This window comes from Aedes aegypti, chromosome 2 (assembly GCF_002204515.2).
Source record: "Aedes aegypti strain LVP_AGWG chromosome 2, AaegL5.0 Primary Assembly, whole genome shotgun sequence".
Taxonomy (NCBI): Eukaryota; Metazoa; Arthropoda; class Insecta; order Diptera; family Culicidae; genus Aedes; species Aedes aegypti.
In genome coordinates this window covers 314,078,807-314,103,316 of record NC_035108.1, presented here as the reverse complement: position 1 = coordinate 314,103,316, position 24,510 = coordinate 314,078,807, and the positions used below count along the sequence as shown (strand labels likewise).

The 24,510-nt window shown below is 35.4% G+C and overlaps 1 protein-coding gene across 1 annotated transcript in view; it reads right to left on the bottom strand.

Annotated features, from left to right (window-relative positions):
- LOC5563749 overlaps positions 1-24,510 on the bottom strand; it is a 636,451-nt gene that overhangs the window by 134,383 nt on the left and 477,558 nt on the right. Inside the window, exon 16 of the mRNA XM_021845713.1 lies at positions 12,207-12,386. Coding sequence (XP_021701405.1) covers positions 12,207-12,386 — 180 coding nt within the window. The remainder of the gene's footprint in view (positions 1-12,206; positions 12,387-24,510) is intronic.

The following is a 24,510-nucleotide window of genomic DNA, read 5'->3' as shown; positions in this document are numbered from 1 at the left end:
GTTTACATATGGTAAAGGATTTAAAAAGACGTTTTTTATGCCTATTGTCAAATTTCCAGCTTTTGACTAGAAAAAAAAAAACAACTTAAACGTGTATTCCGCGAAACAAATTCAAAAATTTCGTTTCGTTTCGAAAAATTCCGTGAGATATTTGATTTCGTATCGAGTTACACGAAACATTTTTTAATTTCGTTTCGTTTCGTCATTATCAGCGCAAGATATTCCGCGTATCGTTTCGTTTCGTATCGACATGGAAAAAATCCATATCGCATACCCTTACTAGGCATGATTTTTTTTTGAACAACATCAATAATAACAGGATAAACAAGAAAACATTTAAAAAAAGTCCGAATAAATATTCACAAGGTATGAAACATTGGCTATGCAAACATTGTTTGAATTTTACCCATGTCGTGGAAACTTATTGGGAGCATTACAAAACTATCGAATTGTCATGTCATGTCATGAAAATCTTGTGATACAGTCGAAGCGCGTTATAACGACATCGTAAGGGACCGTCGCAATAGAGAAAAGTCGTTATAGAGAATAGATATAACATTGAAATATTTTTCATGGGTCCGAAAAATGTCGATATAGAGAGCTTTTGTCGTTATAACGAGCTTCGACTGTATGTTTTGTTTAAAATTGTTGTTTTACTAAAGTAATGTATCAAAGGTCTTATTTTTATGGCTTTTATTTTATAATAATGTTTTGGTTTGTATATTTTACAACATAAAAAAATAAAATAAATGTTTGTAAAAGTGAATAGACATAAAACACACATATTTCAATACGTACCAATGACAAGTTCACAACACAATCTCTAAAAAAAATATTTTCCGTCATATTTTACAAGAATTCACAGTACAAAACAATTGAATCCTTCAAATGCTTAAAATAAACTACTCTTAAGCCAGCTCTAAACTGTAAAGGAGCTTAAAGCATAATACAAAAGCAAACTTACTTCTTTACGATCTTGAAAAACGTTATTTCACAGGTTGCGTTTTTAATGAAAATTACTGGTATTAAATTAGTTACTGGTATTAATGTGATCCTTCTACATATCGTTCATATAACAGTAAGAATAGAAAAAAAAAACAGTTTTTGTTCATAACTTATTAATTATCGCAGTGCCTAGTAGTTACATCGTTCGTTTGTCAACTTAAAAATCAATCATTGGTAACTGATAGTTCCATTTAAGAGGAAGTTGAAAGTTAAAGTTTCATACTGCAAACTGAGAATAGTGAATGGCATGTTTCGTTGAAATTGGTTTTATATGTGTAATTGTTTCTAGCTTTGCAATTTTCTAAATTATGTTTATCAATGAAAAACGTTCAATAACATTACAGAGGACGATAATCTATAGAATCAGTTTGAATGTTATAAGGAAAAATCATTTCATTATCAAAATGTGAAAATGTCCAAAGTAGCCCCTTTTTTGTCTAGAAGGACACATTTTTTTCGCTATTCAAGCATTTTTGTCATTTCTTTATGGATTTGCCTCATATTTTGCACATTTGTTACGTACATATACAACTTAAATATAGGCAAGAATTATCAATATCTATCAATAATTCTAAGAGTTACAAATCCTCAATGTTAAAGAATGTGGAAATAATGTAAAAACAAGCCCCGTTTGATGGTAAGTTGAAATTTTTTTCAGCTTTAAACATTAACATATTTCATCAAACTTCTAGAGTGGTCTTGGGCCTCTTAATAATCACGTGCTGTTATCGAAGGATCTCTCAAGATAATTAAACCAACAATTTCTTTAATAATACCGAATATTTGGGATACAGCGCATTTAATTAAGCGCATACAGCCCATTTAATTAAGAGATTGTGCTACTTTGCCCTACATATTGATTCCCCAATTGTCGTTTCCTCGAACGTCAGTCCCTTGAATGTCTGTTCTCCGAATATTTCACAACTTTCTACATTTCAGAGTAGTGAACGGACCAGTCATCTGGTAGCACTCTGTCACTGAGAACTGTTCTTGCACCTTCATGAACTGCAACACTTCTCAAAGTGGCAGGTCATTCGGAAAAATGGGATTCGAGGAAAAGGATTATTCGGGGAACTGTCATTCGCAGAAGCGACATTCGAGGAAAAGTAGCAAAATCGTTTGACAAATAGTATGGAAATATAATATGGGACAAAATATGGATATTATAAACAACGTGTGGGCCCATTCACAAATATCATAACGCTTGAGGGGGTGGGTGGGTGTCTTAAGGATGTTACGGCCCATACAAAAATTGAATAATGTTCACACAAAAAGCGTTACAAAAGGGTGGGTGTCCAAATGTCCAATTTTAGCGTTATGAAATAAATAAATGAGCCCTATAAAAGGGAAACAATTCACCAATAATACAGTGTAACTAGCGCATAATAAACTCTCTGTAACGGTCTACAAACATATTGACGACAATAAATAAATGAATAAATAAATAAATAAATAAATATAATAAACAAATTGCTCAGCACACACAATCAACATTGATCTTGATTGCATCACTCGTTCTCGCAAGAGCAGATGACGCAACTAAAGTACCAAATACTACTCTCCACTTGATATACGTTAGTTAAGGTCAGAGAGCAAACAAAATTATTTTTTTATTACAGGGCGTTAAGATGCAGCTGATCTACGTGAAACAAAGTATTATCACTTCAGGGCGTTGATACATAATGAAAAAAATTAATTGATTTTTACATGGCGTTACGATTCAATTCATTAATGTGGACTTAAGTTAAATTACTGCAGGATTTTGATAGAGCTTGGAATTTTCAAGTAATGACCTACAGAGCATTGAGATCTACCTGATCTACATAGAATAAGGTCAAATTACTCCAGTGCACCTGAACTACATAAGATAAGCTTCAAATATTCAAGGACGTTGAACAGGCTAGAATTTCCAATTGATGGCATATAGGACGTTAAGATATACGTGAGAAAGGAACAAATTAATCCAGGGCGTTGATATATTTTATGTTATATATATGTTTCTGAACTATGTGAAATAAGGCCAAATTACGCCAGGGCGTTGCAAAGGCTTGGAATTTTTAATTGATGTCCTACAGGGCGTTGCGATGTACCTGATCTACATAAAATAAGCTCAAATTACTCCAGGGCATTGATACAGCTTGAAATTTTCAATGGATATAGGGCATTAGGTTGCACCTGATTTACGTAAGACAAGGTCATTGGACAAGGTTGTAAGAGAAGGAAAATAGATATCGAACAGGGCGTTAATATGAATTGATTACATGACACGAGTCCAAATTACTCCAGGACGTTGACACTGCACTGTTTTCAATTGATGTTCTACAGGGCGTTAATGCACCTTATCTAAGATCTACATGAGACAAGGTCGAATTACTCCAGGGCGTCAATACAGATTGGAATTTTCAATCGATACAGGGCATTGAGGTGCACCTGATCTTCGTATGACAAGGTCAAATAATTGAAGGGCGTTTATGTATATACATCTTAACATTTGTCCCACAGGGCGTTAAAATGCAGCTTATTTACATGTAACAATTTCAATTCACTCCAGGGCGTTGAATATTCAATTGATGTCCTACAAGGCGTAAAGATGCACTTGGTCCACGTAAAATGAGGTCACATTACTCCAGAACGTTGATAAAGCTTGAATTTTCAATGGATGTCCTACAGGGCGATGAGATGTATTTGATCGACATAGGATTAGGTCAAATAACTCCAGGGCGTTGATAGCGCTTGGAGTTTCTATTGAGGTCACACAGGGCGTCAAGATGCACTTGTTTTACTTGGGATGAGGTTAAATTAGTCTAGAGCATTTAAACAGCTTGAAATTTTTTAATACAGCCCTGTACGTTAAGATGTCGCTGATCTATATGAGACAAGTTCAAATCACTCTAGGGCGTCAATAGATTGTAGCTTTCAATCGATGCAGGTCATTGAGGTACACCTGATCTACGTGAGACAAGGTCAAATCAGTCAAGAGCGTATGTACATCTTGACATTTGTCCCACAGGGCGTTTAGATGCAGCTGATTTACATGGCACGAGTACAAGTTACTCCAGGGCATTGATAATGCTTAAAATATTCAAGTGATGTGGGGCGTAAAGATGGGCGTAAGGATACACTTGGTTCACATAAGGGAGATCAAGGGGGGAATTTTTAATTGATGTCATACATGGCGTTAGAATGCTACGGATCTATATGCGACAAAGTAAAATTACTCCAGGGCGTTGATACAGCTTGTAGTTTTCAATTTTGATCTACGTGGAATAATGTGAAATTACTCTAGGGCTTTGATACAGCTCAAAAATTGCGATGGAATTTTTACAGGGCGGTAATATGTTCTATATGAAGTTCTGAAAGAAATAGGGTAATAGAGCGTTGGTAGGTACAGGTTGGAAATTTCGATTGATATGTTATGGGGCGTTAGATTGTTGTTAATTTTGCACATTTTTTCTATGACTTCGGGTGAAAAATTCAAAAATATCTGAGAAAAGCTTCTTAGTCGTCGACTAAGCGCGACTAAGCAGGACGACAGGGCTGCTACTGCTCTGATTGTATCGGGGGCACGGTGCTCCCCTGGCCGTTATTATCAGAAAAAATCTCCATCAAATCTGTGCTCACCATTCGTTTTCTATAGCTTATTTGCATTTCTGGGCAAAATTCAAAAAAAATCGTAGGGCCCATTTTGATGTTACGCTTTTTTGATTATATAATTCTACGAATTCAAAGGAAATCTGATATATTTAAACGAATATTCATTGGCTCTGATTATCAGGAGAAAGATACCATAAAAATTTGGTTCAAAGTTGGTTTGTTTAGTAATTTGTAATCTCTTAGTGGAGTTTTGAATGAAAAAATAGACGAAGTTTGGAGTTACGCCCTTTTTAAGATGTAACCATTGAAAACACTTATTTTAAATAGATTAAATGAGCATTCGAGTACCCTTGAGCATGTTCAAATATTTTCAATGACACATTGCACTTACATGCTACAAAAATCTTTCACTATCAACTTATTTTTCATAGGATCAAGTGCTTTAAGGCATTATGGAGCTAATTTCATCATGTAACCATATTACAATCAAAAGGGCGTAACATCAAAACGGGCCCTACGATTTTTTAAACTCTGCCCAGACATGCAACTAAGCTATAGAAAACGATTGGTGAGCACAGATTTGATGGAGGTTTTTTTCTGATAATACCGGTCAGTGGAGCACCGTGGGGGAGCTAACATCGCATGATAAAACCCATCTAAACAAGTTCCGATCCTGAGGGACACTATTGCTATCGGATGTTCGGGAATTATTATTATGCCAGTAGAGTAAAACACCACCAAAAAACGAGAAAGATGGGTTTCATCATCACTCTCTCTTTGGGGCTCTCCTTCGCTGCTGCTATTCATCATGCATGTTACAAAACACACTCGCGATCCTGCTATGAAAATTATAAGGCAGGATTTACAGAAAGAAATCAAGAATCGTTTTGCACAGTTGAGAAACAAAAATTTTGAAAATAAAATTTCTCAATTGGACCCTGGCTCTAAGCCCTTTTGGAAATTATCTAAAATTGAAAAAAACCTCAGCATTGAAAGAGGAAAACAAATTATTACTAACTAATTGTGAAAAAGCTCAAAAACTTGCTTTGCAATTTGCAAGCGCGCACAATTTTAATTTAGGACTCACTAGTCCAATTGAAAATCAAGTTACTCAGGACTTCGAAAATATTCTCAATCAAGAGAACGTTTTCGAAAATGCCTGTGAGACTGATTTGGAAGAAGTGAGAACTATTATTAAAAAAATCAAAAATATGAAAGCTCCTGGCGATGATGGAATTTTCTACATCCTCATCAAGAAACTTCCAGAAAGTAGTTGGGGAACTGTGGGTAAAATGAACAGGGGGGGTAAAATGAACAGGTTTGTGTTTTACGGTAATTATGCTATAAATCTATGCAGGACATTGCACCATCCTCAATCCTCAGACCAAGGAACTATTTTAACAACTCTAGCGCGATCTAGAACTGTCAAAAGCTGGAATAGTAAACAAAATCAAAGAACACCTCTCGGTTTTTTCATGTGATGTTAATTTTCCTTCCTGGAATTTAAGGTTTTTATGACTAAAACCATCAACAATCTATTTAACGCAATTAATAATATACCCATATAAACCAAAAGCTCTTTATTCGAAACCTTCAAGTAGACATGTTGTCACGATGAGAGGGGTTTCAATAAATTGGTCAGATGAAGTTAAGTATCTAGGGCCCATGCTAGATAAGAATTTAACTTTCAAAAATCTCATTGAGGGGATTCAAGCCAAAATTAACAAATATGTAAAATGTCTGATCAATATCGATTATCAATAGAACATCAAAAATTTGCCTTATGAACAAGCTTTTGATATTCAAACAAATTTTCAGGCCAGCCATGTTGTATGCTGTACCAATATGGACTAGCTGTTGTAATACCAGGAAGAAAGCTCTGCAGAGAATTCAAAATAAAAATTTTGAAAATGTTTCTGAAGCTTCCGCCCTGGTATAGTACCAATGACTTACATAGAATATCCAATGTTGAAACATTGGAGCAAATGTCAAATAAAATAATTAATAATTTCTGGCAAAAATCGTTACAATCTTCTATTGTCACGAATTTAGGTTAAGTAAATTGAAAACGTGTTTTTTTTCTCTTATAAGCAGGTGAAATTAACTCACCTGCAAAAAATCTGAACTGCTACGGCAAATGAAATGTAATATGTTGTTATCAAAATGTTAATAAAATCTTGAATTTGTTTTACCAAATTAGTATGATAATGTTATCTAATAACACAGAATACCTAGATATAAGAAATGAATGTAATGTTTGGAATGATACTAATAAAGAAATTAAAAAAAAATGCATGCCATGAAATGGAATAAGTTACCCAGGAAATTTTTCACCGTTAAGGAAAATAAATAATGATAACCCGATAAGCTATTCCAGCTTACAAACAATGTATATTTGAAAAGAGCGATCAATAAGATCCAATCCTAAACATTTTTTAAATACGCTTATTTTTAAATCCTAAAACATGATCAAATATTGCCAAGATGAGCTGTTTACAAATTTATACATTATAAGTTTAAAAAACTTATTTTCAAATTTATAAATTTATAAACAAAACTACTTAAGAACGAAACAGCATAGAAACAAAGATTTCTTCAATCATAATGCAGGCATTTTTTCCAGCTACCTGTTAGGTAACTACAAAATTGACAGTTAAATCAATGGATACCCGACTAGAGGCTTGTAACAAAAATATAATAAAATTTTATCAGAATATGATATGCATATCATATTATGATACAATTTTGTTAGGCTCCGTTATCCATAGAACATAATAAAACAGAAATATAACATAATGTGTTTCATTTCCCTTTAAGATATTTTTTTGTTCATTTTTAACAACTTTATAACAAAATAAATAGATAGTTATGCATTTCAATTATATAGAATATTATCGTATATCGAACAGTATTATAATTTTGATACTTTGTATCAAACATTATAACTTGTTTTGATATGTTTTTGATAGAATTGAAACACATTTTGTTATGTTTATGTTACTAGTCATACAATTTTTGTTATAATTTTAGTTATTTTAACAACATCCTGCATCAAGTTTGTAACAACCTATGTTCGAAAAAACCTTATAACATAATAACATATGCTGATATAATTTTGTTATGTACTCTTAGTCGGGTAGACAATATGGCTATTAGGTATTTACCAATTCTGGTTTAAAGCGTTGAAATGGCTTGAGAATCTTAAGTTTACCAAAAAACTAACAAAGAGCAGTGAGAAAGTGCAAGTGCTGTCAGCTGTATATTATTCGTTATTACCGAAGCTGTTGAAATGGACAAAGTTCAATACTACGAATACTATTCGCTATGCTATAAGTCCGAAGGGGTTAGACTGGACGGCCACAAATCAGTAAGGACAAATTTACGCTCGATTAGCCATGGCCTGACCAAGTTTCATTCGAATGGAGTTCGGTGGATTACGGAAAAGATGAAAATCTGCATGAAGTGCATGGTTATGATTAACCAGAAACGAAAATCTTCTGGTGTTAGTATTAAGATGGTGATAGTATTAAGATGAAAATGTAAGTTATATACTGAATAATTGAATAAATAAAAAAATAATAATAATCTTATTTGTTCCATAGAAAAGAAAGAATCCCTTTTCAGTGTTATGAAAAATTGAGGCAGAAACAGTTTTTTTTTCAGTTTTTCTTAGCGGTGTAATTTTTCATGAAAAATATCTTCCATTCCGACTTATATTTCATTAAAACCAATCCACTATGGGCCAGGGACGCAATCTGGCGGGACATAATTAATAACTCGGTAACGAAGCGTTTCCGGTATTTGGTGTCTTCAGCAAAGTTTTTTGTAACAACGAGGACCATCTACTGAAATAAACGGATAGTTCGTAAATCGTCCGCATAGGTGGCGCCACAATCTAACTTTTTACTGTGACGTTCTAGAGACTTGTCATGTTCGGCAAAGTTGTTCATTTTGATAAAATAAACAACTCTCTCGAAGACGTCAAAATTCCACAGCCTACTGTTTTCGAGTTATTGGCAAAATTAGAGAAAATTAGTGAAAAAACGATTTTTTCACCGAATTTGACATTTTTCCTAAGAACCATGTCATATAATATTTTTTGCTGATAAATATATAACAAACGTAAGCTTTGGTGGAAAAATTTTAATAATACGACGTATAAAACTTAAGAAATCATGAAAAAACTTGAAAAATAGAGCAATTTTTGAACCTTAACATCTCCAAAAGCGCAAAAAAACGCAAGCTCAAATTTTCAGGCAACTTAGAGAAATACTTGATGAAACGGAAGTCAAAATTCCAAAGAGGTATATTTTGGTGTTTTTGAGATTTTTCAATTTTTTTACAATGATAATATTACTCCAATACAGTTAGTTTCCATGAGGAATCTGAAGGGACGATCGACTTTAAGAAATAACGTGTCGTGGAACAAAAACTTTCGAAAAACTGTTTAAAAAAGCCATGATAGTAGCCATGAAATTCAGTTTAAGAGCAGTTCCTTGAGTTGATATCGAGTAATGTAGATGAAAGTGTAGATTAAAACTGGGTACATTTTTTTTCTTCAATAATTCAAATGGTATAGTATGCCATGATAAACTTGATCATGTATCAGTTAATTGTTGTCATCATGGTTCGAGGTGAGTAATATATTTTGTGAATGTGTTACTTTTAACATGGAAAATCAAATTTTAAAGCATATTCATGTCGATATCTCTAAATACTAAAATTTCAGAGCGCACGATCTCTTGTCCGGAGCTTGTATATTTGTTTCAAAGTGGTAAGAGCGTTGATCCTTGGATGTTTCGAAGCAGAGGATACAGATCAAAGGTATCAATTTGGAGATTCCTTCGATTTTGAGAACTGTTAGGTTGTTTAACCTTAAATATGTGTTTAATCAACGGATTTGCTTAAATTTTGGGCGTTCGGAAAATTGTAACAACGAATTCGAGATGAAATCCAAAGCCAGCTTGTACTGTGAGCAGATATAACAATTTCATGAAATAATAAAATATGTTTTTCCGGTAATTTTAAAATACACTTAAATATTTGCCACGAAAATATTAATCACGTAATGAAAAGAAAACCGTAAAAAAATTAAAAAATCTCAAAAACACCAAAATATTCCTCTCTGGAATTTTGACATCCGTTTCATCAAGTATCAAAATTTGAGCTTGCGTTTTTTTGCGCTTTTGGAGTTATTAAGGTTCAAAAAATGGTCTATTTGTCATGTTTTTTCTTGATTTCTTAAGTTTTATGCGTCGTATTATTAAAATTTTTCCACCAAAGCTTGCGTTTGTTATATATTTATCAGCAAAAAATATTATATGACATGGTTCTTAGGAAAAATGTCAAATTCTGTGAAAATAATCGTTTTTTCACTAATTTTCTCTAATTTTGCCAATAACTCGAAAACAGTAGGCTGTGGAATTTTGACGTCTTCGAGAGAGTTGTTTATTTTATCAAAATGAACAACTTTGCCGAACATGACAAGTCTCTAGAACGTCACAGTAAAAAGTTAGATTGTGGCGCCACCTATGCGGACGATTTACGAACTATCCGTTTATGTCAGTAGATGGTCCTCGTTGTTACAAAAAACTTTGCTGAAGACACCAAATACCGGAAACGCTTCGTTACCGAGTTATTAATTATGTCCCGCCAGATTGCGTCCCTGGCCCATAGTGCAATCCCATAACTCTTTTTCAGATGTTTTAGAAAATTTGCAATTGCTTTGGTAAAAAATCTTTGTTTTTCCGATGCTTCGATTGAAATATGGGTTTTCAAAGAAAAGGCTTATACGGTCATTTTCCGCAAAATTGGCCATAACTCAAAAACGAAAAAAAAGTACATTTCATAAATTTCAGCGATTAATGCTTATGAAATTACTTTCTCAAAAATATATTTTTGAAAGTTTTCTACTAATTGGAACATAGTTTTCCCGGCTTTTCTTTACGAATTTTCTAAACGGTGAAAAATTATGTGGAAAACTGTTTCTAGTTAATATTTTTTTTATTCCTGAGATAATTTGCTTTCGTTTTCATAAAAAAAAACTTTGTTTCTACGATGCTTCGTTCTTGAGTTATGATTTTTCAAAGTAAGTAGTGTCGGAGGAAAACAAAAAAATTCCAGCTGAGTTTTCCGGGAAAATAAGTGACCCTGAATTTTTCTCATTTTGTTTTATTCATATATTGATGAGCCCTGCCTGTGGAAAAAGTTTCATGAAAATCTGAGACGGTTCGGCCCACTTTGTACGGAAATAAAAAAGAAATTCCCTTGAGCCAACTCTAAATCTTTTATTTTTGGATACAAATTTGAGGTTTCCCCGAGGCACCTTCAGCGTGGCTTTGCTTGGTAGCCGCGGACTCTTACCACTCGGCTAAGGAAAGCCCTTTCGAAATCAATTGAAAACGAATTCTGCGTCAAAATATTTCACATTTTGAAACAAACCTCTAAATAATCTATGAAGAATTCCAGCACTGTAATATTTGAGTCCACAAAGTACCTGTATTGTGGGGAAATAATACCTTCGCGACAAGATCAAAGCTATACACAGTCCAATACTAAGCTAAAACAAGTGTCCTCGTCTTACAAAACAACTGTAACTGCGAACATAACCATCACTATTCGTTGTTCGTTTCCAATCGATTAATTCCGACAAAACTAAGTTACATAAAACACATCGGTTTACTGGCTCGTGCCTACAAACCTCCAATGGCAATCGAAACGAGTGCATCTCTCATCCCGTTTGAATGGAAACCACACTGCACATTGGGCCAGATCGCAAAATTAGGAGAAAAACATTATTTTGATCAGGGTTGGGAAAAAATCTGAAACTCACTCTACAGTAGCCAAAAAAAGCCAATCACAGTCAGCGAAGCCTGTGAAACTCACGCCCATCGCTGCTGTAGGCAAATGCCTTGAAAATTGCAAAACACCCGTTGCTAAGGGCAACCCGAAATTACTGTAGAAAAATGTTCTATTTCCCGCTGCATTTCCCGCATTTAGAGCCTTCAATGACACTCATGATTTAGAAAATTCGTGCACCCAACAGAGGCTACTTGATGAGATTCACGTTTTTGAACTACTGTACTGGGAGAGCCACGTGATTTTCGCGAAAAGTCAAGCCTACTACTATTACCATTCCCAGCACAGATTTTGACTATGAGAATCAATTTATAGAGCAAAGGTGTCTTCGGTAGAATTTAAACATATTATAAGGACTTCATTTGAACTACTTTGCCGAAGTTACACAAACAAATTATTTCTAAATAGAAGTGGTATCTAGTACACGCCACCGAAGATGGCCTTACAGTTGTAACCGAAATACGCGTATCTAACAAAGGATACAAACTTTTGTTGAATTGGATGGTATAGTACGAAATTCATTTTTCATTTATTTATAGTTGTTCCACTAACGAGCTCGAAGATTTATTATCATTTATTTCTTCCAAAATTTGCACTCTGGCCCAATGTGCACCGCAGGCGATCAGATATCCAATCCATCGGACGGCAGGCGGTCTATTTTTGGCGGAAACGATAGGACCAAGCTGGAATCCGAAAGGAAAAACTTCCCACGCAAAAACTATAAAAAAGGAACGGGATAAAAAACTTACCCGCAAAGTGGTATCCACTCGCTGGTCGGCGAGTTCTCGTGCTGGAAGATAATTTCCACGTGGGCCGACTCGAGGGGCACGTGCAGCGGCCGATTTGGTTCGTATCCGGTGCGGTTGGCGTAGTACAACCAGGTGGAGATGATTTTCGACGCCGGGATGTAATCGATATCGGTGCCGAAGCTGGCGGCGAGTCCAGGTGTGGTGTTGTTTTGTTTGTCCAAGCGGCGGCCAGGAAAATTGGAAAATAGTGGGTGAAACTTGTGGGTTCATGGTTGGTTATCTAACTGCGGTTAGTGGCTAAGGAAGAGAATAGTTGAAGGAGCATATTGTACTTGTATTCGGTGGGTATCTGTTTTAGTCATTACTGAACAGTATTGAAATATTTTGATACATTTTTAACTGGTTTCTGTCCAATTTTCTCTAACTTCACGATGCTCAGTAGGGTGCGACTTATTTTTCGAAAGTTCGTATGCTTTTCTCAATTCAAATCACATAAAATGGGAAACCTCAAATTTTGAGTTAAAAATATTAAGATTTCGGACTGGGGCAAGCGGTTTGAAGGTGAATTTTCAAGTTATGAAATATGACCTTCAGTGAAGTCTTCATAACTTTTTTTTATTTTCCAATCAATTCTCTTGGAATCATTCTCTTCAAAATAAATTTATGAAAAGTTTGTAGAACATCAAATTTGTCCAAAATGAAAACTAGTCTTGGTTAAAGGTTGTTTTCTCTAATTTTTTCCTCTTTTTACTAAAAAATGCATCTTTGTTCGACAATAACTTCATGAATACTTATTCGATTCCAGCTCTTTTTATTAATAATAGAGATGGGCAAAACAGTTCTTTTCAATGAACAGTTCCCATTCGTTCCGTTCTCGAAAGAAAACTAGTTCTTTTGAACCGTTCTTTCGTTCTTAAAAAAATCTTTTTTTTCGCCTTTTAAATAATGTATTACTAATATTATTATTAGATTTTTTTTTAGTCAGCGCTGGAATTTTCCACTAAATTATGATTAATTATTAATAATTATGATTAATTAAATTATGTTTCTGTTTACAATTAGAAAACTTTGACAAGAGAAAATTGAACAGAATGCATTTATTTGGAAACTAGAATAAAAGATTTATTGTTAAATAAATTATAAAATGAAAATAGATAAGCTCATTCCTTGCGCTTTTCTTTGCGCGCCAAGCCTTGTCAGTCCGTATTTAGCCTTATCCAGCTAATCCAAACAAATATTGAATGATTGAAATGATTAAAGCGAAGCGACGAGGACTCATCATTCACACAAACATATTTCATTCGTTGCTCATTCGTCGCACATAATCATAACCAGCGTCTTGTGGACGTAGAAAGGACAGGGCATGCCAAAAGCGGAGTGTAGCGTTCTTCATTTGCTTCGTTTCGTTTTGTTCGTTCGGTGAGAATGATGGAAGAATGCATGCCGAATAGTTCTCTCCTCCAGTTCGTTGCGTTCGTTCATTCGCAGTTCGAGTTCAGTAAACCGTTCTTGCTGAACTACCGTTCTCAAAAAAAGAACTACGACTCATTCGTTCACCGCAAAGAACTAGTTCTTTTGAATCGTTCGCGAACGGTTCGCCCATCTCTAATTAATAACACTTAAAAGATTCTTGCTGAAATTTATGGGATTGAAGCAGCAGTTCCCTCAAACCGTTTCTTAACAATAATTTTGGGAATTCTTTAAGGTATTCATTAAGACTTCTTGCAATAATAACTTAGAATCTTTTTCTTCAAATTGGTAAAAGGTGTTAATCCACAAAATTTTTGAAGGAAGTTGAGGCCCATACAACTGTAGCAGTAAACTACAACAAGACCAGGATGAAGGTCGAAAGTTCGAATCATGAATGTCAAGGACTTTTCCGGGTCAAACTCCTGTACCAGTTGGGACATAACGCCAGGAAGAAAACGAGATAGTACGTTTATGGGTTAGTTTTTTTTTCCAGAATATTTTCAAGGAATTTCATCCCTTACTTCTCCAGGAATTTCTCTTATAATTTTGTGGGGTTCATAATTGATGTGGACAAACGGGAGCGCAACCGAAAGCTCGACGCTTTGCTTTTGACATTACTGGAAGAGTGAGGAGTTGGTTCTTTCACTATGCCTACTTGATAGCCTGATTAACAGCCGGGTGTCTTCTTCACATTTTTTGGCTACTAGGATGCCGCTGAGAGTATGGGGCTCTGCACTGTTTTGATTTTGAATGAGATTTTGACGTTTACTGGCCTTGTTGTTTACTAATTTGACGAAGGAGTGAAAGAGTGAGACTGATTTTTGTGCAGAGCCCCACTCAGAACGTCACTGTAAGCGTAGGGCTGTAATAATGCGGATTCAATACCACACAAAATTCACAAAGGATGTCTCCAAAGATTTCTCCCAATATTCTCTCAGGGGCTGAGTAGATAACTTGCTAGAGGATTACTCTATGAATTTCTCTGAAGTGTTTTTTAAGATACCTTAGTGATTTTCTTTACAGATTCTTTCGAGCATGTCGGAAAATAGAAGTGTTCAAAATTTCAAAAAAGTTCGGCACACAGTGGTCCAGTTTTAAAAAATCATGGCAGAAATTGTGCATTCTCACTATTTTACTGTCTTAGCCATTACTAGTGTTTTGGAACATGGTCTTAGGTTGAAGACTCTATTTTGGGCATATTCACATTTTTTGGTTTCCATAGAGCAAAATTCTAACAAAAATGCTGTTTTTCATACATATTTTGGCTCTCAACTTTTTCTAACAATTATCGTTTAGGCAAACTTAGGCAAGATGATTCTTCTTACATTAATTGCTTAATCTTGAACGCGCGTGTGAGCAAGATATCTCCACGGGGAGTGGCGGGGAGCGATTTGTACGGTATAAACAGGCTCTTTTTTAATTGTTTGAAGTATCTGCAATAGAAAGTGTTAATTTAATAAGGTTAATGACACTTGAATATAAATTTTTCATTCGAGGCTGCAGAGTCTATATGGGAATGAGTTATCGACTAGAAAAATATATGATAAAACCCAATTTGACACGGGGTTTGGTGAAAATAAATTATTTAAGTTTTTAAACAAAATCTAATGTTTTTGGACATGTGCAGCTAGGGAAAGTGTACCAGTTATGGACATAGTCGTTCCCTATTTGGCCATATGCAAAATTTAGAGAACTTTTAAATTTTTAATCTTTTTGAATGTTTTAAACTCAAAATATATTCTATATTTTTCTGCTAAAAAACAAAGAACTTTTTTTTCTCCCAGGATCTGCACTAGAATAGCGGAATTTACATTGGAAACCCAGGATCTACATTGGAAACCAAATATCCACAAAGGAAACCGAAATCAATAACGGAATCCTGTATCTTTGGAATTGGAATCCCATCATCCACACTGGAGTCCCAGGATCCACACTAGAGTTCCAGGATAAACAATTGATTCTCAGGATCTACACTGCAATCCCAGGACCCAAATTAGATACCTAGGGTCCACACTGGAATCCTAGGATCCTCAGTGGAATGCTATGATCAACGCTACAAACTTTAAATCCTTACTGGAATACCGGAATCAGTTACACTGAGGATTCACACTGGAACCCCATAATCCACACTGGAATACTCGGGAATCTAAGAATCTACACTAGACACCTAGGATTCCTGCCGAAATCCACTGAAATTCTGGGCTGTACATTACAATCCCAGTATCCACATCGAAATTCTACGGTCTACACTACAATCCCTGAATTCATTCAAGAATCTCAAGATCTACACTCGAAATCCAAGCTCTACCCTGTAATCCCTGTATTTACACTGAAACCCCAGAATTCATGCAGAAATTTCAAGATCCACACTTCAATCCCAAGATTTACACTGTTATCAAAAGACCCACAAAAGAATCTAAGAATCCACAATGTAATTCCAATAATTCCATACAGAAATTCCTAGATTATCACTTTAATCCTTTGATTTACACTGTTAATGGGGACTTTGCACCTGAAAAGAAAAGTAATTTCCTATCTCGATGGGCGGAAAATTTCCTGCAAGAAATAGTCAAGAAAAGCATTTTTCTTTGATCGCAGTACGCAGCTAAGTAAGCTGTTCCGCTCAAGAGAAGTAAAAATGTCTAGCGTTAGCGTTAGCGTTAGCGTAGTTACGGTATACTTCGTAGATTGGATACTAGCAACATTCATGTTTCTTTTTAATAATCTCATCCTGACTACCTTCAAGAACAAGGCAGGGGAGTATACCTTGTTCAAATCATAAACAAGAAAGCTAAAAGCATGAATATCGCTATTCCCGGCCACGCCCATCTTTACCGTAACTTGGGATAGGGGAAGGAAATGTTGATGTAGCACTTACTTAATGAGAGGCCACCGACTCAGCGACACCCTCATAAGTGCTACGGAGTTGGAGGTTGGGGAAGGTATATTGTCAGGATTCGCCTAGAAAGCTGGCGATAGATCATAAATATTTGTTATTTAAGCGTTTTCAAATTAATTTTTTGAATGCCGGCAATCAAAAGAGAAAACAATAGCTTATTTATAGTATAAATAGTATTTCGCGAAATGCTTGTCGATTGTGCAGTAATATTTTTGCTCAATAACCAGTAAAAAGCAAAACCGATCCCTCCAGGGTCATCGGATTGTATAAAATAACGATACGCGTATAAAAAAAATCTCCGGCGGCAAAAACACGCGCGAAACCGTGAGCTAAATCTATCTGATGACGCAAAACCGAACTGTCCTGCTTGGGCTTCACGAAGCACTACTCAGCAAGACGCTCCAAAACAGGAAAAAAAAAAAAAAAAAAAACTCCAGCGACGAAAACACGCGCGAAACCGTGAACTAAATCTATCTGACGACGCAAAACCGAACCACAGATAACAGATGTTTATGCTAGAACAAAAAAAAAATTGCAAGGATTGCAAGGAGTTTCAATTTGAATATTTACAAAGGTTTTCAGAATTTTTTTGTTCTAGCTCAAGAGAAGTAAAAATGTCTGTGCAAGAAATGGCCAAGAGATTTTTTACAGCGAGCCCCATTTGAAATGTAATTGCTTTATAAATGCGTACTGCGATCAAAGAAAAATGCTCTTCTTATTGCAAGGAACTTCCCACGCATCGTGATAGGTAATTACTTTTCTTTTCAGGTGCATAGTCCCCATTAACAAAGGATCCACACTGAGATACCAAAATGCAGTCAGACATATCAGGATCCACACTGGTAATCACAAGATACACACTGGAGTCCTAGGATCTAATTGGACATCCCAAGGTCCACGCTGGAGTCGCAATACCCACACTAGAATCCAAAGATCTACACTGGAATACCAAAACCCACATAACAGTCGTAAGTACCACTCTGCAATCCTTCGATCTACACTACTATCCCAGGATTCACACTGGAATAAAGAGACTCACACTGAAGTACCATAATCCACTCTAGACTTCTTGGAACCATACTGGTATCCCAAGATCCACATTGAAATCCTGCGATCCACACTATCTGATCTATGCTACAACTCCAGGACCCACATTGTAATCAAAAGATTCACACTATCACACCAGGATTCAAACTGGAGTTCCAGGTTCCACCCTGGAGTTCCGGGCCCACACTAAAATTCACATTTGAATCCTAAGTGCATGCTGAAATTTCGCGATCCACATTACACTCCCAGGATGCACATTGAAATCCTAAGATTTACTGTACAATCCCAAAAATTGAAATAAAAAAAAATCCACACTGAAATACCAAGATCCACACCAAAAAGCTACGATCCACACCTCAAATTAAGGATTCATACTGAAATTAAAGCATCCATACTGAAATACCAAGAAGAATTCTAGAATGCACCAGGAATCCCAGAACTACACAGGAATCCCAGGATCGTCACTGAAATTCGGCGAACCACACTACACTTCCAAGGTCCACACTGAAATCTTACAATCCACCCATCAATCCTGGGATCCACAGTGGAAGAACTGAAATCCTAGGATTCACACTGGAATCTCATGATTTGCACTGAAATTCCAGGAGTTACACTGGAATCACTTGATCCATTCTGAAATCTCAGAATTCACACTTGAATCTTGGAATTCATACTGGCTTTCAGAATCCATTCTACAATCTTTAACGAATCTCTGATTTGGGAATCACATTTATTGTAACATAAGATGAGCGTAGTGATGCCGACAAGAAATGCTGACAAAACATCTAAAAAATGAAATATTTTATGCTTAAGCTAAGTATGCTATTCGCTCAAGAAAAGTAAAGAAATTCCTTGACTGAATGGGTCAAGTAATTTCTTACAGAGAGCCTAATTTGCGAACTGCGATCAGAGAAATGTGATTTTCTGGACCATTTCTGGTAAGAAATTTTCAACGCACCGAGATAGGCGATTCCTTTTCTTGTCAGTAGCAAACCAGCCTTTACAACGCAACCTAGTGGAAAAAATCTGAAATAAAATAACTGTCATTTGACTACTCTTGAACTATTCAACAACTTTGCCGAGGATACCATCCATCTATTTTGTCTAAAAAATTAACTGAACTCAAAACAGATGGGCGTTCGAGGCTTCTGATATCAAAATATATCAACCAGCAAACCACACATCGTATATCCGTATACAATCAATATACGATATAGCCAGATTTATCGGAATACTTTATCGATGTGTATATGAACTGTCAAAGATGGTAAAAATCATATTTTCTGACATATTAAATCATGATACAACTATGTTTCTCAGAATCATATCAAATTTTAAAGGGATTGAACAGAATCGTACGATACTGGATACAATCAGAAGTCGTAAAGAGATAAACAGTTTAGTTGACACACGGATCCGTCTATAAATGTTGTATATCTGGTCATGTTTGATTATGAAAAACACAATGTTTGATCGCACGGCCACGAATATGGTTTTTATTGCAATCGAAATAAAACTTATCGTATATAACGTTAAGAGTTATGTATACTAAACAAACCTGTCAAACTGAACTCGTATATACTAGAACAGAATAGACACAGTCGTACATATATGGAGTTATGAAATCGTAAAAATGTACAAATTACCCCTGAATTGTTATTTAAAAATGGGAACACAATAGTTGCAGTCGGTAATGATATCTCTGACGCGTTTCATCAAAGCAGCAATCATAATACATAAACATGATTGTATCAACTTTGAAACTGAAATTTTTGGAAATGTTGTGTAGAAGTATAATTATATATTTGCAAGCAAAATTATTTTATCATTTTTCAAACAAGAAAAATGTGCTTAAAATAAACTACAAGTTGGAATTATTTTGGTATTCAATGAAGTTTATCATTGAGCAATTCTCGCTGAAACCAGGCCGCCATCGGCACCCATCGTTAGATTTCCAATTTTATGTCACTGATCGCTAGTTTTCGATGAAACTTAAGGGTGGTCCTTTCTGTTTTCTCAAATTGGTGGACCCCTCGTACACTAGCTAGCTGAACAGTTTGCGAAAAAGCCCATTTTTAGATAAATCTTGGGTATTTCTTCACGGGATATGTCTCATATTTCACTTGGAATACATACCAAACTTAGTGGCATCGTATAGAGATAGGATATAGCTTTCATTTAAACTTGAAAACATTTTGGCGGCCATTTTGAATTTGACCGCCATCTTGAATTTTGTTAGAAAAATCGGTTTTTCACCATTAGCGCACCGCTTGTTTTGAATTCTGAGATTACCATCAGAAAGCTGAGAAAAAATTGCGTAAGATAGGCTACAGAAACTAGGAGAGCAATGGTATTTACCCTATCAAATGATCGATTTTCCAAATCATGTTATACGATTTTGACGTATATTACACTGAGAGGCAAAATAAAGTGCCCACCTTACCAGTTTTCAAATTTCTGCCTTGGATTTGGTTCAAATTAAAGTTAACACACTTAAATCTTTTTTGATATTTTTTTTTTTGATATTCTTTTAAAGTTGCACTTACGAAATTTTGATAAAAAAAAGAATTTTACTCAAAGAAAAAGAAAATCAATTTGTATTGAAAAAAAATAGTGACAAAATAAAGAGCCCACTTCCTTCTTTACCCCAGAAAAGATTATTTAAGAAAAATAAAAAGCAATTTAATAGTTAATGTGTTTTCCTTTGGCCTTAAGGACTTGCTGGAGGCGCTTCGGCATGTTTTTCACCAGGTTTTGTAGGTGTTGTGGTTCTAGTTCTTCCCAGGCGCGCTCCAAGGCTTCAAAATAATTATTTTTGTTGGTAACACCAGTTTTGTCAACCCTGGCATCGAGAATCGCCCACAAATTCTCGATGGGGTTGAGGTCTGGGCTTTGTGGAGGCCATTCCAGCGGTTTAATCCGACAAGATCGGAAGACAGACTTGGTCTTCTTGGCATTATGCTTCGAGACGTTGTTCTAGAGCAATATGAATTTCTCTTCAAGGCTCGTCTGGATCAGCGAAATCTCCAGATTTTCCCGCAAGATGTTGATGTAGGAATCTGCCGTCATTATTCCGTCGATTTTCACGAGGTTTCCTACTCCACTCAACGAAAAACACCCCCAGACATTTCATCACATCACATCCAGACATTTCATCACATCACACCTCCATGCGTCACCATTCCTTGGATATAGCGCTCCTGAAGCTCGAGCTGTTAAACCGAAAGCGGCGGGCTCGTGTGTGGTGCAGAGCGCCACATCCAAGGAACGGTGAAGCATGGAGGAGAAAATGTGATGGTCTGGGGGTGTTTTTCATGGAGTGGAGTAGGAAACCTCGTGAAAATCGACGGAATAATGACGGCAGATTCCTACATCAACATCTTGCGGGAAAATCTGGAGATTTCGCTGATCCAGACGAGCCTTGAAGAGAAATTCATATTGCTCTAGAACAACGACCCGAAGCATACTGCCAAGAAGACCAAGTCTTTCTTCCGATCTTGTCGGATTAAACCGCTGGAATGGCCTCCACAAAGCCCAGACCTCAACCCCATCGAGAATTTGTGGGCGATTCTCGATGCTAGGGTTGACAAAACTGGTGTTACCAACAAAAATAATTATTTTGAAGCCTTGGAGCGCGCCTGGGAAGAACTAGAACCACAACACCTACAAAACCTGGTGAAAAGCATGCCGAAACGCCTCCAGCAAGTCCTTAAGGCCAAAGGAGGACACATTAACTATTAAATTGCTTTTTATTTTTCTTAAATAATCTTTTCTGGGGCCAAGAAGGAAGTGGGCTCTTTATTTTGTCACTATTTTTTTTCAATACAAATTGATTTTCTTTTTCTTTGAGTAAAATTCTTTTTTTTATCAAAATTTCGTAAGTGCAACTTTAAAAGAATATCAAAAATAAAATATCAAAAAAGATTTAAGTGTGTTAACTTTAATTTGAACCAAATCAATGAGAGAAATTCGAAAACTGGTGAGGTGGGCACTTTATTTTGCCTCTCAGTGTACGAGTACAATCAATACAAACATCATTTTTTCTACAACAAAGAAACAAGTTTTCAACCTTTGGTGTTTTATTCGAGTCGAGTAAAGAATAAGAATATTATTTTTAGTGAAAAAATCTGGCGGCCATCTTGGATTTTGACGCCATCTTGATTTTAGGTAGTAGAATTAATTTTTCACCTTGATAGCACTCAGCATGTCGAATTTAGAGGCTACCAATAAAAAAGGTTACGTATTCTCTTCTTATTATTATTCTTCATTTTACTGACGTTACGTCCCTACTGGAACCGAGCCTGATACTCAGTTTTATTAGTTATAAATCCAGGTTATTAAACAGGAATTTTCTTTTTTAATGCGATGTCTGACAACAGAATAATTCTTCGACATAGGGTAGAAGTACCAATTATGGCTATAGTACCAATTATAGCAATAGTGGGAACAAAAAGAGATTTTTCTTATTTTTTCACTAGACTATAATGGCTTATATTCACAGGAATGATTAAACTATTTGTTTTTGATGGTAACTAAACCTTGAAAAGAACATTCGTGCAATAAGCTTCGAAAAATGAACATTTGAAAATTTTGCCTCACATATATGTCACCTTCTTAGCAGTTGGCTAAGGGACCTCCGTTACGAAATCTATGTTTTCATCCGGATAAACTGTTTCAACCGATGAATGTATGTTACCTAGTGAGAACAAATGAATAAATTTAGCTGGTATGCAATCAATTCTACTGTTTTAAGTTGGAAATCGTGTTGTTTCCACTATGTCGATAACTGGTACAAAGAGTGTATGAGAGCCCAATTATGGCAATACTCTGAAGGCGGTTTGTTTACATTTTTTGATCAGTAAAATAAAAGAAATAAAGCTGTTTTACTGGTGACTTCCACGACGGGACGGTTCGGTAAGGCATTATCTTCATGTTTTGTACTCAATTACTAAGATTTTTCAATCACACGTTCGAAAACGTTCGCAAGCGGAAGATGCTAATTTCATGATAGAGAGGGGTTTTCAGCGACACTCGATTGAATTTTCCCTCTTTTTTTGTTAAAAATTGGCACTGGAAAGGTAATGTGAGATCATTAATGCTGTTTTGTATCATCATTTGCATTTACACTACATTTTGACTTCTTTTTCGAAAATTAATTTTCTCCCATGAACCCATTGCAAAAAATTGATTTAACATATATTTAACCCAAAATTTTTGGAAAATTTTATGAGCGATATCTTCATTACATATAAGCGTTGCATTATCATTCGCTCTTCATGGCGTTTGAGTTCATTTCGTGCAAATATTCGATAGTCCATAATTGGTACACTTTTATGTCGAATGCTAGGAACGCTATTGCCATAATTGGTACAAATACAACGCTTTTTAAAATCCATTTTTAGAAGTTTAAAGTCAATTTAGTACTAAAACTGTTTAAATCAACAGATTCGCAAGGCTTTAAACTAGTAATTGAAACGCGGTTACAACTTGATTTTTTTTACTACTGTTGACATATTGCATCCATAATTGGTACACCTACCCTATCTTTGAATTCAATAAATGAAAACCGTCAAAAAAGATTGATTGTATTAAACACACATTTTTTACCCTATGCATTGTTGTTCATTGTATGAAGTTTATAGATTGCGTGTTGGGACATTAGTAAGCCTTGTGGTAATATCTGTACTGCCACTAACTGCATAACAGTCACATTCGACATTTTTGACAAATTGGAGATAATACCATGGAGAGTCAACAAATGATAAATACTTTCCATCTACTTACTGAAATCTGTGAGATTGTTCTAGAAAATTCGAAAAAATATTAAGTTGTTTTGTCACATTGGTAATTATAACCGCATAAGAGTCACACTGAGATTATAAATGGGCCTCGTAATGTAATATCAATGAAATTTCTATTAGAACTATTTTCTGACTATTAACCTAGTATGCGATATGAGTTGTACAAGATATCAGCCTCAAATAAGTACTTTTGAGTTCCTGGTAATTTTTAGAAAGTTTAGTTTCCTCCCATACTGCCATAAAATGCACACTTGGTATTCAATTTACTCAATGCCTACTTTTGTCGAATGTTACAAATATGCAGTTATGGGCAGTGTAGTTCTAACGTAAAACATTGACAAAATTACATTAATTTATAATGAAAGTCTTAAATTTTGAGGCAAAAAATATCCTTGATTTTCTAAGTGATAAAGTATCGTTTTTAGTACCGCCCTACATGTATGTGAAAAATAGCGAAATTGAATGATGAGAAGCAGGTTTTGTTCTAATATGGACGTAATGCCGAAAAGCAGGTATATAATTTCGAGGTTAGAAAAACTGGCGGCCATCTTGGCTTTCGACGCCATCTTGGTTTTTAGCAGTTGCATGATTTTTTACCATCTCAGTGCTTATCATGTTGAATTATAAGGCCTCCGTTAAAAAAACAATCAGATTCTATCTTTCTTATCTTATCTCAGCTGATAAACTGATTGTTCATTTTATCAATGGTTTTAGACCAAATAAATGAAAGAAACAATGCTATTTTACAACTCGAAGATATGCAGAAGAATCATTCAGGTAGCAAATAAGCGTTAAAAAAATCCTATTTGATAATTTGTTTTTATAACTAGTTAAGCTGAAGGACTGGCTCTGTTCCAGTAGAGACGTAACGTGTGAAAAAAGAAGAACAAGAAGAAGAATAAGTGTAACGGTAGCATTGAAATTCAACATGTTGAGTGCTAACAAGGTGAAAACTCATTCTACTACTTAAAACCAAGATGGCGTCAAAATCCAAGATGGCCGCCAGATTTTTTCACTCAAATTAAAACTCCTTTTCTTCATCTGTCTCAAATAATACACCAACGATTGAAAACTTGTTTCTTTGTTG